Here is a 20,101-nt window from a genome sequence, read left to right as displayed (position 1 = left end):
TTTTTGAGTAAGCATATATAAAAACCAAATATACATGTAACATAACTATTAATAATTTTCAGAAAGGAAAAAATCGAGCAGTTCAAACCCTAGCGGAATCAATGATATTTCACCTTATAGCAATCATTATATATACCAGAAAGTATTTGGTGCTTTCAGTATTATTTAAATCAGCATGAAATCCACTCACAGTATTCAATACATATAAAACTCTCCGGCCCGTTGCAGGAGTTAATATATTGTATTCATGGAGTGTACTATGTTGGCCCATTATCATTTAAATTCTTTTTTTAACTCCACCTAGAAGTTTAAATCCCTATTTAACATTTTTAATTTTTATTATATTATTTTTTTTTATCAAATATAGAACTTTGACATATAAACACAAACCGAACTACATCTGGATAATGGATAAGCGAACAACAAGCTGCGCCGCTATCCCCTTTTGAATCGCAAATAATTTAAAAACAAATTAACTTGAGCTAGTCTAACTGAGTAACTTCTTTTATAGAGGTGGCAAATGGGTTGGGTCGGGTCGAACTAGTCATGGGTTGAAATGAGTCATGGTTCAAAACGAGTTTGGGTCAGAATGAGTTTGAGTCAGAACGGGTCAATTAAAAAAAGGGTTTTTTGGTTTGGGCCAGAATAGGTTAGGGTCGAACCGGGTTTCGAGTTTTTTTATTTTTTTTTATTTTTATGAACGGGAATAATGGCGGAAGCATTTTAGTTTTTTTTTTTAAATTTTTGTTTTTTATTTATATTTTAAGTTATGATTTTTTTTATTATTTTTTTTGAATTTTTTTGAGGGGTTTTCTATTAAAATAAAAAACCCTCAAAAAAATATTCAAAAATAATAATAAAAAAATTATAACTCAAAATATTAAGTATAAACAAAAAAAGTAAAAACACTAAAATGTTTCCTACGTTGACCTCATTCCATAAAAAAAAACCCCGAGAATCGAACCGAAACCGAAAAAGCGGACAAAAACGAGTCCCGAGTCGACCAAAAAGAAACCAAAACCCAACCCGTCACGAGTGAAAACTCGCGTTGGCTTGAAACATGAACCGAACACGTTCCAATCTGAAACCCGTTTCGTGTTGAAACCTGTCTTGTATGAAAACCCGTTCCGATCTGAGACCTGTCTGACTGTCACATTTCCTTAGGACGCTAACCCACATCGACCCAATTCTTTGAACTTGTAGACCCATTTTGACTCAAAAATAAAAGGATGGAATTTAAAATGACCCATTTAGTTAAAACCTTTTACCCAAATCAACTCATTTAATTTTTAAAACAACTTAAATTGATCCATTTGAAAGGGTTTGGGTCAAGATTGCCACCCCTGTTCTCTTATTTATGCAATGTGTTTTTCATTCAAAATTTTATAATTTAATTTCAGTTCTTTATATATAATGTGTTATATATGTTTGAAATTTTTAATTAAAGTAACATTAAGTAACAGTTTAAAATCTGATTAAAAGCACTTTGAAGTTTAGTTTTAGGCTTTTAAACTCTTCACATTGTAACTTATTTACTATTATTATTATTATATTATATTATTTTATTTTATAATTTTTTCATAAAACTAAGTTAATTATAAACGAACAAAGTGTTCAGTATACTGTTCATGAACAGTTAACAATATAAAAGCGTGAAAAGTTATGCATAATTTTGTTTAGTTGTAAAAGTTTGTCAGAATAAACGTAAATTTATGCGTTGTTTCTCACGTCGATCATAATAATTAATTAAAGATCTAACATCTGCTAACAGTGATAATAAAATGATCTAATAGATCTAATTAATGTAACAGATCAATGGTTCGAATTTGTTTAAGCGGTTTTTTTCAGAAAACTATGCCTGGTACATTTTCACCCTATATCTATATATATGTTTCTGTTACAAAGTAGGTATTGGTTTAGTCCATCAATTCTTGCTGGTACTAGTCTTTAGATCCCGTAACTTTTATGAAGAGAAAGTGTTTCAAGACTTATGACTGTGCTGGGATAATGCAGAAATTATATTTAGCAGACAAAATAATAGATGGTTAAGAAGAAAACGAATGGGACCAAAAGGATCTCAGATATATGCATTCCTTCTATTCTACAAGATAACAAGCACAAACTACTACCAAGGGTTTAGATCAAATACAAATGAAATTAACGTGCTAAACATGAGAATCAAGTAGAGTATTTATATATACAAGTACAGTAATTATGTAATTACTCTATGATAATTACTCTATGATGTAATTACATAATTACTCTACTTGTATATATAATTACTCTACTTGATTCTCACGTTTAGCACGTTAATTTCATCTGTACGTTAACCTTCCCTCTACTACCACTATCTCTGGTGGTAATGTATGAATGTGAACTCAAATTAACCCCTTAAAAAGGATATTACATATCTCTACAATGCAAAATTCTTCTGTTTATATATAGTGAATATATAACTCCCATAGAAGCAAGATCAAGTGATTCAGATCATGTTGAAAATCGATTAATTAGAAGGTAGTAAAGGCTAGCCATAAGGCATGTCGTGGTATGGAAATAGGGTGTGAAAACTGTTACGTAGGCACCATGTCATTTCCACACTCTTTTCGCAAAGAAACACGTGTGGTTCCATTTTCCACACCGTATGTAAACACCTTCCTAGATCCTAAATCACCTAAATTTTATGTATCATGCGCTACTACCTTCTTTCGCCAAATTAATTACAAAACACCAAAGTTCAGGTGTTATCTTGGGTGTGTGAGTCATCTTTAACAGTACAACTACTACTCCAATTGTACCAATATTGGAACGCATTCATATTGAGCGAGACACAAAATCTATTTGAAAGGATCCGTGTTGAACATAAAGCCTCAGGCGACACTAGCTAACAGTTTAGTTCCGTTCATTTATACAGCCGAAACACCAACAACTGAAGCTATTGGTTATTTGGTTTAAGTCTTTTTTACGTTTATGACTTTATGTAATATTGTTTAATTTAAATGAATGAACGAAAAGCTTTGTATATATGCATTCCTTTGACTAAACGCAAATGAAAAATCTTGTTCATGTTAATAAATAAAAGAACTTCTCGTCGAGCGGGTTGCTAAACGCCTGGTTCATTTACAACTCTACTATTGTTCAGGCAACGTTGTAGGTCCTAAAAGTCATAACACACGTATTACATTTATCATTGAAAACAAAATAAAGACATGCATTTCAGGCCAGGCCCGTGGGCCAGCCAAATAAGGCAGTGGCTTTGGGCCTCAATTATATGTTATATACTATATCTTTTAAAACTAGCTTTATTATTAAGAACTTGTTGATGAGCCACTAGTTAAGAGTGAGACCCATGAGATAAATGATTCATCCTTGTGTTATGGTATAAAAATTAAAATAAAACAAGGACATAAGCTAATGGTGGCCGATAGTTAGAATCTTAGATCATTTATAGTTAAATATTTTATAATGTCAAATAGAATTCAAAAGTTTGAATCGGGTCATTCTAAAAGGTTACAGAAACAATAAAATTATAACTCCGCCAACTAAACTTATTAGTTTTTTATTGTCGGTCCCAAGCCCGGGAAAAGGAAGAGGGTTTACATCAAATAGATTTTTGAAAAAGTCCTCAACATTTAAATTCGTTTTAGGCCTCCACGAACGTTTAGCCAAACAAAGATTAATTCTGCATTTTTGTTTACCGTTCGTGGCTAGGTGGTCGTTTTTACAGCAAACACACGTATAACATTTACCATTGAAAACAAAATAAAGACATGCATAGTTGCATTTATACTAAATTATGTTATTTCTTTTATATGTTCTTTTATCATCAGTTCACCCTCAATCACTAAATTTTAAATTCGCGCAAACGCATCCCAAAGATTGCGACATCACACACATGTTTAGTGACCAACCAACTGCAAGATCAGCCTCGTATGTACACTGCAGTGTACTCCACTGTTCATAACCTACATCTGGTCAACTAGTCTCAAATGCAGCGATGCAGACTAGAAACCAGCTAAATCCTGCATGCACATATGAACATGCATATTACACCATTAAGAAAGGTTCTTTAGGTGGTAAATTCACATAAGAAAATTCTTTGGACCAATTAATAAGATTTTTAACAGGGACGGCTTAGAGTGCGACGGTCCGCAATTAAAAAAATAAATAAGTTATGTTTTATATGTATATTTGTTTGAAAAAAATAAATAAATATGTATTATTAATGTTTAAATCAATTACACAATTGATTTAAGCCCATTAATATAGAAAAAAAATATTTGAACAGCCAAAACCATAACTCAATAAGATCATTTAAAAATTTAATTTTTTTAAACCCGATGAAAACACCATTTACTTAACATTCGACCCAAAAAAAATTAATGATTGTCAGGGAGTACGGCCATCTTTTTCAAAAACCGACAAAAGCACACATTTTAACGGTTTTATATACACTCAACTTTCTGTTTTGTTAGCGTGGTTGTATTTGTTTATGTGTTTTTGTTCGCATGGATGATCTATAGCAGTGAACCTTTTATTTATGATCATTGCGCCTGCCAAGAATATAAGCAGCATGCCAAAGCAAAACAACAAAAGGAGATATGATTATTTAGGTCTTCTTCTGACCATGAAAATGACTTTACATTTTCTTCTTTTTTTTTACCGTCATCATTTTTGGGGATCATGTCAGTAATCATTTTTCTCATGATTTTAATTTTCTCAATATGGATGGTGTTAGTTATTGTTAGCTGCTGCATATGTGGGTACTGTCTACTAACTGAAACTACTTGATGCTTAAATCTCATATTATTTTTTTCTGACACATTTTTACCAGCTTTCAATCTTAACACATTATGGCTAAAATTTACTGCCTTCAACTTAATCAGTTTCAGCATTATTTGAATAACTTGATTGTGTGTTTACTGTTTAGATTAATTTTGTTTTTTTGAGCGATATCAACTATATAATTTGAGTAAAACTTTTGGATTCACCTTTCTAAAGGGTTAATTTATTGTCATAGTTTGTGTTTCTTGGCTTGAAGAATAGTCAATGTTTTAAAAACCAGTTAAACCGGATTCCCGGTAATTTTGAGCCCGGTCTTTTGGGCATACGGTATGTTCATTGAACCACTAGTTTTTCCTTAAATACCGACTATCAAACCGTTTTAAGCCCAAGTCTTGATTTTCTTATAAAAATTGTGGCCAATTTTTACTTTTAGGTATGTTCATTGAACCACTAGTTTTTCCTTAAATACTGACTATCAAACCGTTTTAAGCCCAAGTCTTGATTTTCTTATAAAAATTGGGGCCAATTTTTACTTTTAGGTATGTTCATTGAACCACTGGTTTTCCTTAAATACTGACTATCAAACCGTTTTAAGCCCAAGTCTTGATTTTCTTATAAAAATTGTGGCCAATTTTTACTTTTAGGTATGTTCATTGAACCACTGGTTTTTCCTTAAATACTGACTATCAAACCGTTTTAAGCCCAAGTCTTGATTTTCTTATAAAAATTGTGGCCAATTTTTACTTTTAGCATGCGATTAAAAGTTTTAACCTGGCTAAATTGCAAAAAACTGAAAGTTTCTAAATGAATATATTCTCGAACTACTTTTTATTATGGAAACATGTACTTTTGGATTATTTAGTGTTTCTGGATTAATTTTTTTATTATGAATCGTGTACGATTATATTTAAATTGAAGTTGTATTTTTTTGTAATTATTGACTTAACTGGTCACTCGGTTGAACATTCAGGTACAAACCACAAACCAGTTCAACCGGTTATACCATTTCTGATCAGCTCAATCCGATATGATTTAAAAACTGGTTTCTAATTCATTGAGAATAGTAGCATGCATATGACTGAGATCCTTTTGGACTCGTTATATTTCTTCTTAACCTTCTATTATTTTGTCTGCTAGAATTAAATTGTGCAGTATCCCAGAACACTTAAGTCATTTCTCTCTCTCTTGTGTCATGTCTCTATCTATCCAATACTACCTGCATCTCACTCAGACATAGAAGTTAAGATGTCTAAAGACTAGTGCCAGCAAAAATTTACAAGACACAAAGATGGTTTGTAACACAAATATGCTATATATATATATATATATATATATATATATATATATATATATGTTTAAGTTCATAAGAGAAGTCATCATATTGCAAGAAATGCAAGAAGTCAAACCAACCAATCAAATTTATTCTTTTCCTTTTTCTCATTTAATTAAATACAAGGGTATAATGGTAATCAATTCAATTTCGTTATTTTGGTAACTATTAATATTTTCTGAAGTTTCAGTTTCACTAAATTACTATTTTATATCTTTGTTAATTTGTAAATAAAAAACGTTAATTTTATTATGGATTCAAAGAATCCCATTTCACATTTATCAGATCATAACTATACTTTTTTTTATTTATTTTGAAAGCTTTATGCATTTAAAAATGTAATAAAATCCGTCGATTCTTTAATCACAATTAAAATCATTGTGTTCAATTTTTTTTTTATGTTTTTGTTTACTGTCAGCTCATCGATTTCACATAAAACAAACAATCAGCTTTCTTGGACATCATCAAATCACTAAGTATTTGAAAAACAAACCATTATTCATATTAACCGACCATAATAATAACTTACACATTATTCCTATTAACCGATCATAATAACAACCTACACATAATTAATAATAACCTACACCGATCATAATAATAACCTACACATGATTCGTATTAACCTACACGGATCATAATGATAACCTACACTAATATTATTTTTTATCTCCACTTCCTATTTTCTCTTTTTTAATTGAATTATGTCACTTGTGTAGGTGAAGTTATTACCATTCATCAGCTGGGCAATAATCCCTACACAATGAAATTATCCATACACTCCAACATATTGAAATAATCCCTACATAGTCTAATATTAATATTAATATTAATATTATTCATTGAGTTGAAATAATTCCTACACAATCCAATATTAGTATTAATACTACTCACTATAATGAAATATTCCCTACATAACCTACACACAAAAAAGAAATGAAAACTTTATGTAAAATTTGGATTAATAATCACAAAGCAAAGACACAATAATCCCTATAATCTAACTTTCAATGATGTGTTGAATGGCAAAATGAGAACATACACAAAATGATTCTTTCTAAAATCCATTTCAACGATATACCGAAATCATTCATAATAAAACATTGAATAAAGTGCTTAGCTTTTGACAAAAACCCTTGCCTTTCTCCACCAATTTGATTTAAATAGTTGATCTTGTTTTTGGAAAAAGCAAACGAGAAGAACATGAGACTGTGATTAGTAAATGGGTTTGATTTTATAGTATTGTGTAGGGCAATCAAACGCTTGTTTTCTAGTATGTTTTTACTGCTAACCAAAAAGCATATACTAGTAATGAAAATCCAACTCAAAAAAAGATTGATTTGTTGAGCAGGAGAATTTACTAAAAATAGGAATATATTAATGAGATTATAGAAACTGAACTTTGAATAAATGCTTGTTGTCCAAGCAAAAAAGTCCATGATGCCCTTGTTATTAAAACCTTCCATAACTTTTTTCCTTATTTAGTTTGTCATCTTAAATCTAGACCATTGATTACAACTAATCAATGGTTAATATTCACTTCTCGCATTTCTCGTAATAATATCATTTCTCTCTTGAATCATTCCCTATATATATATATCTATAATATATATAAACGAAGATATAAAAATCCCATGTGTCGCGATGTGGTCGCTCCCCCTTTTTTTGGAGTCACCAGATTTGCTTGATTTTTAAATGGAGGTTTCTCATGCATTTGACCCGAATTCATGGGTATGGGTCTTACCAAACCCAGATATTCCTTAAACGGGTTATAACATCTCATTAAATTAAAAATTATTCTCATCAAATTATTGATGTAAAAATCCTATAAAATATGATATAATAAAAATTAATATCTTATTTATTTTAAAAAAAGATATATATATATATATATATATATATATATATATATATATATATTATTTAAATTAGAAAACCAATTTGATAGTAAAAAGATAAACGGGTATTGGGTCTCATCAAACCATAAGTATATTATTAACTTTCATAAATGTTATTTATAATTAAAAAACCAATTTTATAGTAAAAAAATAAACGGGTATTTGGTCTCATCAAAACCATATAGCTTTTAAACCGGGTTTTAATATCTCATTTATTTGTGAAACAATTTATTATCAAACCATAAGTACATTATTAACTTTCATATAATAAAAAAGATATAAATTCAAAAATAAATAAATATTAGAACAAACAATATAAAACAACCCCTGTAATACGGGGGATAAAAACTAGTATATATATTTATATATATATAGTGTTTGGATCAAATACAAATCGAATTAATGTACAAAGCATGCGAAGTGAAGGAGGAAAAAAAGCACGACATTTTCGTAATTATTTTAATAGCGTAATTACGTTACAATGTACAAAAGTATCACCGGCGTATTGAATGCTAACTTTACATTTTATCAATTCCAGGGTTCTTCTTTACTGAAACTATTTTTTTGTTTTTATCTTTATAGGATTTCATGGTGATTGAAAATAATAATATTTAAAACACCAAATTCTTTCTAGTATGTATTGTTTCAAGGTTTGAAGGGTTGGATCTTCTTCTTTCTGAGATTAATATTCTTATCTATGTAGGGTTTCATGCTTGACCTTCTTCTTCGATAAGTGTCGAGTGTTATCTCAGTCTATACAAGACCTAAACAAGCAAGTCTAACTAAAAAATTGATTAGTTGTTAATTAGGATATATAATATTATGTATAATTAACATCAGAACTTAAGTGTTGTAGCAGCCATGATCACACACCTACTCTTTTAACATTAACAAAATTTGAACAAATATATCTTCAATTCTATAGCTTTAGCTCCTATATATTGCAATATATATGATATGTGGTTGTCTCACTCTTGGGTGGTCCCAAGAGCAATAAGCAATGTAACAGTACTGAGATATCTTTATAATTTCTTATTCCTTTGGTCCCTCTTCTATACATACAGTAGCTGGCTTTATCTATACGTTGCAATACTTTTGTGGTTCACACCACAGCTTTCTCCAAGATCCATATCCTGCAAAACTCGTCATTTAATTAGAATTGATTATTTGAATGTAAATATCGAATAAAAAAATATCACTAAAAACGCTAGCTAGCTTATATATGAACAAACATATTCCAATGAAAATTCATGAGATACATTATTTTGTAACAACAGAAGAAGACCTTATAGGACCCGGGGATCACGAATCAACCATCAAGAATTAATTAAATTTAAGAACAAGAAGAAGACGGGATTAATAACCCGAAATGAACTATATGTGTAATGATCGAACAAGAGACACACTTGTAATTAGTTTACATCGACACCTATATATACAACATGAATGGTGGATAATAACTACCAGTCGGTACGTTTTATAACTACTAATTATAACTACTTGATAGATATCTAAGTTAACCAGCTAACTAACGTCGCTAACTACCTAACACCGCCATATATAACACAAAGACCCTTTGGCTAAACTTAAATACATAAATGACCCTAAATGATATGTATCGAACGTGATCACACGGTTAAGGCCAATTGTGTAGAAATGCTTTTGAGGGAAATGGGTAGGAAATTAAGAACTCAAACATTTTTAGGAAATATGTAAGAAATAATTATTTTGTCAAAAATGCGCAGGGATATAATGTGGTGGAAATGTATAGAAGGAACACACACGACAGTGCGACACTAATAATAAGAAATGAATGTAATTACACAAAAATATAGTGTAGTGTTCAAACACACTTTCTTTTTCTCTAGATGTATTCATCTTTTTTGCATTATGTATTTTGAGTGTGGGTAATCAAGGTATACCTTAGAATTGACCAGCAAAGCTAGTTTATATATATGTGGTTGTCAATAAACCAATAAGCCTCTTTTTTCTTAGTAGGCTAGAATGGTCCACCTTATAATTGAAGTTTTTCTACTGTCTACATATTTGGCTGATTGGTTTGCATCATATATCATTGATATATAACTATGTGATTACTAATGGAAAGACTAGTAGAAGTTTCTACACTAACCAGATTGTTGTGGTATGCTGCGCTTATCTAACTTGAGACGTGTCGGTTGACAAAGACATCACATGGTTGCAATTTCACCATTCCTTTTCCTTTACTTTCGCGTGCAACATGGTAAAGATTCTTTGAAATGTTATCCTTTCACATTAAGCAAAATAAAGTAATAGTTATTTGTTGAAAGTTTCAAGAATTATAAATATATAGAGATGAGTATGTGACATATATACATATATAGTGCTTCCTTTTATTTGCAGATAACAGGAATCAGTACAGCTTCCAAAGAACTTGCATACAGATTCTTCATCAATCCAATTCCATTTGGAGACTGGAGCTTTTTCTCTCTCTACATAAGATATTTTGCAATTGAATGCTGTCTGATCTGCAGTTCCAAAAGCACATGACAGCTTTACTCTCTGTGATCAGTAAGTTTTTAAGGCCATCAATACCTTTTGATCAAAGTACGGCCACAGATTGATATTTGATTATTTGCAGGTTTTTATCAGCCATCACATGCAAATGATCTTAGTTTTACTTTCTTGTTCATTTTCATCTTGTCAACTATAATCAGTTGCTACTTATAAAGTTATAAATTTATAATAACAAAAAATTGCATGTTTTAGATCTGGAAAAAACCCTAGTTTTCGGTTGATATGTTCAAGAAAAATATTCAACTCGTATTTCGTATCAAGATAGTCATGAGAAGCAATTTATCTAGTTTAATTAGTTACTTATTAACCTAGGTAAACCCTGATATTTCAGAAAGTTATAAAACACAAGAATCTTGTACATCCCAGATGAAGATAAGTAACCTATGATGCAAGAAATAAGATGCTCAACAATACTTCAGGAGGAAAAGACTTTCAAGCGAAGCAAGAAGGCGATGGCGATGAGCCGATGTTACCAAGGTATACATCATCTTCAAGACAGTGGGCTGGTTTTAAGAACCCAAGAATTGTAAGGGTATCTAAGGCTTTCGGAGGTAAAGACAGGCATAGCAAGGTTTGCACTGTAAAAGGATTGAGAGACCGAAGAATTAGGCTTTCAGTTCCTACAGCTATTCAATTGTATGATCTTCAAGATAGGCTCGGATTAAACCAGCCTAGCAAGGTCATAGATTGGTTACTTGATTCAACTAAAGATGATATCGATCAGCTTCCACCACTCCAAATGCTACCTGGAGATTTCAATCAGTTCCATCCATTTATGCAGCCACCATCTTTAATGCCACAAGATCTTAATTCATCTCAAGTTTCTTTCTCGCAGTTCCTTAGTTCTCCGAATGCCACATTTGTGAAAGATGTAGGAAATCGAACCTCGCTCTATACCAAACAAGGAATCAAGCTTGACAACAACAATGATATCAATGGAGATCATCAAAGAAAGAAAGGGAAGGAAGCACTAGTCGAAAACAAATGGAGCGAACACGAAGATGGAGACGGAAATGGAGGTTTGAACTTTTTCCCCATACCTCAATATTCTTATCCAAGATTGTTTTCATATAATCCTTACAATAATTGGGAACATTCTCCAAATCTAGCAATATCCCAATTTGGAAACCAAGTACAAGTTTCATCTCAAACCGAATCTTCAATGACCCTACCATCTGCCTCCCAGTTTTCTTTGTATCCTCCTTCTGCCATGACACCATATTTCATGCCTAGTTTGGGAGAGAACCATGATTTTATTACACAAAATAATCACTTCCATTTGTTAAGCTCAAGTTCCCAACATGTACCACCAAACTCGCGCATGCCACTGTTTAACATGAGTGATTCTCAAGAGAAAGTACCCTTTGCTATGGGTGCTCATTGTAAGGTTCCGTCGCATAAAAATGAATATAAGTAATCACTTCAACAGAGACGGCAAAGACATCACTTCGCATATGCTTATATTTTTCATTACCTGATACATAAATATATGAATTCTTGTAATAGATATCAAGTGTGTGTAGTGTATATATATGCAGACTGTTTTTAGTACCCTAAATGTATGAGTTATTTGTCTTGGTATCTTGATTTCCATAAAGGGATATGAACTTTAAATTTCTATTATTGAATATATATTGAAATTAATATCCGGCTTTCATCATCTGCAAGAACTTCTACTTCTGCAATTCTTGTAAGTTCAAGTAATATGATTGTGACTCCTTGCTTTTGTGGTAGTAGCAATTTTTTATTTTGAAGTAAAACGTTTTGTATATATTCAACTAGCTAGTAATTATCAGTCATTGATGAACCTCACGAATTGGGATGGATTGTTAGAACTTAATTGCCTCTTATATTTATATCTTTTCATATCAATTTGTGTGTTGATTAGCAGTCTTTTTCTCCAAGACCTGAAGAAACAAAAAGGCATGAAGGATTGAGTACTGTACGTTGCTTGAATGTAATGGTAGGAGTTATTTGCTGTTTGCTGATATGTTGGTGTAGTGAATGGTCATCATACATGAACATATGTTAGCAAGAAAAAGTTAGATCTAGCAAATACGATTACGTATTCTTAAATATGCATATTAGGTATTAGTATTAGCATTAGGGTTTAATTAATTTAAAGTAGCATGTTATTGGTAATAAGAACATGATAATTGTCCAAGGGACATGGTGTCATATACCCGCCATGCAATCATGGTAAGGTGTCTCTCTTCTATCCTAGAGGTTGGATGTTTCAAATTTTGCAAGGTGCAGGTTTAGTGGTTTATAGGGTATTTAGCAATAGAGTAATTTGCCGTTTAAAAAACGCTTTAAATAAATAAGAACAAGATAATTTCTACTGGCATTATACATACATATATATAACTGTCATGCAACAGTTATGTGACTATGTGAGTAACTACCATCCCAAGCATTGTGTTGGTTACTAATCAATACACTAATGATATAAAACATGCACTTAATTATATTAAATCTAATTTGTTTTTTACTCTCCATAAGCTAGATTGAGCCAACTCCAATCACCTCCTACAATCTGTTGAAATCACCTTGTCCAAAAAGCTTTTGTAATTATGTCCACCCTTTAATCCCTACTTTTTTTAAAGCTTATAAAAACTTTGTTTAAAAATCTCAAGGTGATCTTTCATTATATACCTTTCAACGTTCTTAGCTTTATTTGATCTTGAAGGTGCATATTAGAGTTGGGCCATTATTTTGTTAAAACTATTTAGAAGTTAAATGGTTGGCTGCGACATAGACCGTAAGTTGTTGATTTGTTCATTGCCAGTAATGTTGTCTGATCATAGGATGGTCGTTGCACGCTAATTGTTGTATCAATAGTGGTATTCTGTTGCGTTCATGCTATTGACCTTAGCTGATCTTTTGACGGTAGATGTATGGTCCGATCTTAGCCTAGATTGTGAACTTCATTTCTTTAACTTGTGCAACTTATTGAGTAGAGTTGTGAAAGTCTAACATTAGTGAGACGGATGCGTATCAAACAAGCTACAACATGATCTAGTGTAACATCCTACTTTTGATTATAATAATAAAATAAATGTCGTTTATTTTATATTGTGTCGTTTATCAGTTTAGTTAACAAACTGTACACGGTTGGGCTTTGACTTTAGAAGATGGAAAATAAGAAATGGAATGGGCCTTAGGTCCATGGGCTTAAGGGAGTATAAATACCCTTAAACCCTAAACCTTTCCATTTTTATCCATTCTCTACACCATAGCCTACACCTTGGAAAACACACACAAAAACACTATCCTATAACCCGAGCCGAGATTCGAAGGTGGAAACCCGATCCCGTTGGTGCTAGATCGTCGTGAAGAACCAAAACAACGTCAAGGCTTAACCGTGCTCGTAGTTCGACTCGTTTAAGGTACGTTTATAATTAGAAATCGTTTGTTTAGGTTCAGATTGGCTTGGGAAATCACAGATCTGTTCTTGTATGTTGAAAAAGAATCAAATACAACAAGTAATACTGAAATCCATTAACGTTTGATATGTTAATCGATAACCTAAAAGAACCCGTAACCTATATGCCTAAATCGCACCCTTTAAACATGAGTATTTGGATGAACTAAGGGTTAGGGTTTGTAGGCGCTGTAATTCCGAATCCGTTGATACCAAAATCATGTTATTTGGTTAAGAAACGAAGGTTTAATCACATATCTAAGGTCTGTTGACTGTTATTGTTCTTGACGATTTTGACTTTGACCCTTGAGTCAAAGTCTGGATAAGTATATAGGCTAATTCGTCAAGGTTGGATAAGACGGAGCCAATTCGTTACGCTAACATAACGAATCAGGTGATTCGCAATTCGTTGTGATTACAACAGCAAACTAGGTCATTCGCTACTGGTCAACTCGTTATAATAAGACAGCGAACCAGACAGCGGATCAGGAGATTCGTTAATGACCAATTCGTTATATTTAGAGTTGATTCGTTACTCCTCATTCGCTATGTTAAGCTAACGAACTAGAAGGACGAATCAACTAACGAATCAGGCATGTAAGGTGACGAATCAGTAACGAATTAGTCTTAATTCGTTATAGCGAATGAGATAGCGAATTAGAAAAATAAATTAAAATCCTAATGAAAAATGTGTTAAGACAGTTAATGAAAATAAATTTTTTCCAAGCTGACCTGGACCCCAGCCAGCCAGGGGCTCTGCCCCTTGGACCCCGCTAGGGGCTGCCGCCCCTAGAACCCTGCTACCAGGGGCGCTGCCCCCGGACCCCGTTCGTTGAGGGTGATAATTAAACTAGAAAGACGATATGTGTAGTGATAGTTTATTGATACGTATAATTATTATACAGTTAGTCGTGCACAGCTCAAGAAGGGAATAATCGTAAACGGTGAACGCAACCGCATTGAGGTGAGTTTCTAGCCCAACTTCCTTGTTATGTTTTCGGGGTTGTGTGCATACTCGATGTGGTAGTCAATACACTTGCCTTAGGTGGTAAGTGTATGCCTTGTATGATTTATGTATGACGATCGTTTGACGGTGCGTGAACGATCTTCAGATATTGCATGTGCCGTCAAGTGTTAGTTAAAGGTATGATTGATATGTATGATGTATGAATGACGTATGTATGAATATGCATGATGTATGAACAATATATGTATGAAATGTTGATGGTACGTGAACGCTCTTCGGAGATTGCACTTATCGTCAAGGAAAGTATGTAAATGACAGGTATGTTATAGTAGCGCGAATGTAGGGAACCGACCCTAATAATGTCGGCGAATGAAGGGAACCGACCCTAATAGTATCGGCGAATGTAGGGAATCGACCCTAATAATATCGGCGAACGTAGGGAACCGACCCTAATAATATCGGCGAAGGTTATAGGGCGGAATGCTCTTTAAAACGTATATGTATGAATGAAAGTATGTAAGTAAGTACGAAAGAAAGAATGAAAGTACGAATGTAAGTAAGTGTGTAAGAAGATATGAAGGTATGAACCTCTGGGTGCATATGCTAGTATGTGAATGTATTGTATGTTGTATGATTAATTAGAACTCACTCAGCGTAGCTGACTTTTAGTATGCACGCAGGCTAATCGACTGAGGCAGTTGGCTTGAGGAAGACACATGGCAAGATCTGAAGAGGCTGGCATCTGGAGATTGTCATGATGTTTGAAATGCTATGTTTTATGTTATGTTTTTGAAAGACACGTTATGGATGTTGTAATGAATGGTTGACTTTTATATTATTCCCCGAAAGTTTTTATTAACTCTGGTATTTAGAACCGCGTTTATGAGTAAATCCAACACTAAAGTAGGGCTACCGGTAACGGGGCCTTACATCTAGATAACAATAAGACTTAGCGGGTTGAAGTGTTGCACAAGGATAGTTAGGGGGCTAAAGTACGTAATTAGACCTTAGACTATGGCCATGATGTATATGAACTAGTGTGGATTCCATATAATTTATACAAACCACACACATTAAGATGTATTTGGATCATCAACCTCTCTACATGTGTCATCTATTACCCGTTCAAGATCAAGACTTTCTTCAACTATTTCTATCGTGTTTAGTTTCGTCGTGTTCGTGGTTTGGTACTTTGGTTGTATTTCTTTCTCCCAAATCACGTTAGATCCAAAAACGTTGTTAGATCCGGTTTATTATGGGACTTACAAGCTGTTATGAACGATTCGGTTGATCCTCCCATCGATCGTGGGCCTTATGTGCCTTTCTTATGAGTTTTCTTAAATCTCTTTGATCATTCCATTGTTGTTAGTTAATTTCTCTTCATTTTTGTACGGCATTTCGTTTACAGCATACAGGGATAATCTATGAGCATATGATTATTTTTAACTAATAGGTATCACATGTTCTTATTTTATCATCATACAAAAATTGTCAACTTATAATAATGATCCATATCCATGCATGTCCTAGCATTTTGATTCATGACTATTCCAAGGGTGGTTGTCAAACTTGAGTCCTCCCATTCTCCCTCACATAAAAAAATAAATAAAGTTATGTAAAAAAGAAAAATGAAGAAAGTTCACACACTTTAAATTTGTGGCTTGATTAAAATTTAACAATAGTTCGAGTATTCACAGATTGTGTCATTATTGTTATATCAAACAAAGCATATACATTTGTTAAAAAGGTAATATTTGCCTACAATTCATTACTTTGTTTTTAGTTTAAATTAGATATGTTTTTAATCCTTTTGTTTTTGTTGGTGTTTTTAATCCTTGTGTTCATTCGGAGTGGCTTTGGGTCAGGAGATTTGGGCCAGAAGCTTCTTTGGAGATATGGGCCTTTCTAGAAGATGGAGGCTGGTCCAAGGGTGGCCCATCAGATTATTTGATGTAGAGCTGTTCACGAGCCGAGCCAAACTGAGCGAAGGCTTGCTCGTTGCTTGGCTCGTTTACAACCGAACTGAACCGAACGGAAACAAAACGAGCCAAAATCAAATCGAGCAATTTTCGATCGAACATCAAGCGATTTCGAGCATTATTTATTTCTTTTTCACTTGAAAATTTTCAATAAGAAACAAATTTAAAGGATGTAAATAATATATTCTAAAAATAAATTGGTAGTTTTAGACAAACGTGTAATAGATTATAAATTTTTATTAAAAATAAGTTTGAAGTGAGATAATAATCATGTAAACAAACTTCCACTATTCTAAAAACTTGAAACGAACAATAAAACTATAAAATTGGCAGAGTATGAAAAATTTAAAGAGGTAAAAATAATTGTAAGCTTATATTTATGTGTTTTGTCTATATATTTATATATTTGTTAATATATAAGATAAATTTAAAATATTCGAGCCGAACCGAACCGAGCAGACCTTTGCTCGTTGCTTGGCTCGTTTACAAACCGAACCGAGTAGAGCGGCTTATTTTCAATCAAGCGAAAAAAGAGCGAACATTTTCCGAGCAATTTCCTAACGAGCGGCAAACGAGTTCGAGTGACGAGCAGTTTGAACGGCCCTAATTTGGTCAATACTATTCTTACTTTCTCTCTCTTGTTGGGTATCTCTATATTAGGATTTACAAGTTGATTCGTTTTTGCTTGGTTAAGAGCGATTTGATATTGTTTCTGGATCATCACAATTATGATCTAAATTCTGTTTTAATCGTGTTTGTGGTTGAACCTGGTTTCATAATGAAAGCAGGTACTCATTGAAATTTTGAAGTTTATCATTCAATAAAATCATTTGGTTGTTTTTCCTTACAATAGTTAATTTGTTCTTGTTTGTTTTGGTGTCACGAGTAACCGATTTTCGCTATAAATCATTTTCTCTTGAATACAATACTGCTAAACAACCACATTAGGATCCTAGCATGATTCTTTAGTTGCTTGAAGTCCTTGATAACATAAAATATTAAATGGCTTCACTATAATAGTATAATGTGTAGTGTTGAACTGTTGATAAGACATTTTGCATGCATTGCTTCAATGTATCTTAAAAATTGATTGTTTACAAAATTCTATTGCACAACGTTTGATTAAACTTCGTTACACGTTTCCTTGAGGCCTTGAATAAGTGATGGAATGATATTTATTTTATTTACTTTTTTAAAAGTAGAGATCATTCATTCGATCATTCACCATAAGCAAAAAAAAAAAAACAATATACTACAACTGAACCATTATTTTAGAATCCTATAAGTCCTAACACTAATAGTGTAGTGGACAAAGGACAGATCGATACTTGAAATTGAATTTGCCTTTAGGGAATGTGTTATGTATGCCACTGAGAGGGAGCATGAAACCCGCCATTGTTGCAGAATGGGCGCAAGACTGGGCGTGAAACCACCACGAACACGCGCCAAATTGGGTGCAAGGCCGTAGCTGTGAGAAGCGTTGACCCTAGGGAAGGTGACCTTCCTAGGCCGGAAGGCCCAAATTTTTGTTAAAAAGAAAGATTAAAAAAAAAGTTAAGCGTCGCTCATACCATAACCCGGTTACCCAATTAAAGTCCATTTACAAATTTAATTGTTTAAACATAATAAAAAATGATTTTTTATTTATTTACTTACTAAGAGGGCAGAATTTTATACGCTCTTGGCTAAAAATTTTTAACGATTCTCGAAGACGTCATTGGCGATGAGTAGCTTGCCAAGGCTGAGGGCATAATAGTTTTTTTTCTTTTTAATTTGATAATAAAATCAATTATTTCAATCCACGAAACTCCACAAACACAATCACATTTCACTCACCATAACACATGTTTTTGGATGTGAAATATGAAAGTCCCTTTTGCCAAGGTGACACTTGGATATCGTAAAATGCCCCTTCCACATCACCCATCTCACACCTTATAACACAGTCTGATAGCAATGACGACCTAGCAAAGCATCACAATTTGACATTCGCAAGTCGTTTGTGCAATAGGTTCAGGGATAGTCATATGGCCGGATCGGATTCAAAAGACGGGTCGACATTAATTTTGGTCTATCGGGTCAGACCGGATACCCATGCTCAATGTTGTTGTCCGGTGGCAAGATAATGCCACATTTAAATTCCCATGCAACATCCAGCTTTGTTTTCTTTTATTTTGTCACATATTTCTAGTTTCTTATTTTTAATTTCATGCATGTTTCATTGTGTCAGTTATTAGCCAATTACATGGGCAATGTTCTAGTTAGTTTCCTTTTGTGTTTTCCTATATGTACGATAATTTTAAGTAATGAAAGCAGTTGAAGTTTGATTAAAAAAATGTGTTAATTTTCTCTCCATGAATTTTTGAGTTGAAATTAATTCTCCAATGCTAGTTCAAGTTTGGCAACTTAAATGGTGACCTTTGGAATCTAATCACAAGTTTAGGTGGTGACTTCTGTATCCTAAACACGTGTTAGACGCCCTACGGTTTGATCGAGTGGTGTGTCTGTATTTCTATCGATCCGTTGTTATATCCGTTTTATTTATCATTTCAAATTTCTATTCGTTACCGGTGATTTTGCTATTATAGTCTTATAGTGTAATAGAAGGTTTTAAACTTTTCTTAAAATGTCATGAGAAGTGGCTATTGATTTTTTAATTAGTAATGAAAAACAGCACGAATTAAATTAAAAAAAAATCAGTAAAGGTAAAACTGATAAAAATGTGATTATTAAATCACTTTAAAGGTAGCATCATAAGGAAAATGTGATGATTATAACAATGGGGATCATCATTTTAATGCATTATTAGGCCCTTCGCAGTTGGCATTTTCAATGGGTCATATTCCTTCAAATCGCCCGGGTTCACTGCCCTTGGGGGCTTTTTGGGCATATTGGCCTTCGAAAAGTCTCTCGGTCTTAGGTGGCCCGGGACCAAGGAGGATTTTGAGCCATTGAGAGAAAGATATGAGCGTTTTAAGGGAGTTCCACTATGTATGAAACACGTTTAAAACTTTAAGTACGATGTAACCACATTACTTTTTTTTCCTAAACAAACCTTACAATGTTATTGCTTTTTTTTATTAATTTAAGTAAAGATAACTTAAATTTAAACATTTAAATAAGAAATTCAACAATAACATAAAAGTTACGATGCAAATTAAAAAG

The 20,101-nt window shown here is 32.8% G+C and overlaps 1 protein-coding gene across 1 annotated transcript; it reads left to right on the top strand.

Annotated features, from left to right (window-relative positions):
* Window positions 1–10,887: 10,887 nt before the first annotated feature.
* On the top strand, window positions 10,888–12,275 carry LOC143586088 (uncharacterized). Its single transcript, XM_077067712.1, has one exon. The coding sequence runs from the start codon at window positions 10,967–10,969 to the stop codon at window positions 11,981–11,983; it is 1,017 nt and encodes a 338-aa protein (XP_076923827.1). The 5' UTR covers window positions 10,888–10,966; the 3' UTR covers window positions 11,984–12,275.
* The last annotated feature ends 7,826 nt before the right edge of the window (window positions 12,276–20,101 follow it).

This window comes from Bidens hawaiensis, unplaced genomic scaffold (assembly GCF_021521415.1).
Source record: "Bidens hawaiensis isolate Kalapana, Puna unplaced genomic scaffold, B.hawaiensis_p1.1 tig00034298_1, whole genome shotgun sequence".
NCBI classification, from domain to species: Eukaryota; Viridiplantae; Streptophyta; class Magnoliopsida; order Asterales; family Asteraceae; genus Bidens; species Bidens hawaiensis.
Note: the sequence above shows the minus strand (reverse complement) of the source record. Positions and strands in the feature narration are given on the sequence as shown.

Excerpts from the sequence above, each read along its gene's own strand:
- LOC143586088 (XM_077067712.1), top strand. The coding sequence starts at position 10,967 with ATGCTCAACAATACTTCAGGAGGAAAAGACTTTCAAGCGAAGCAAGAA.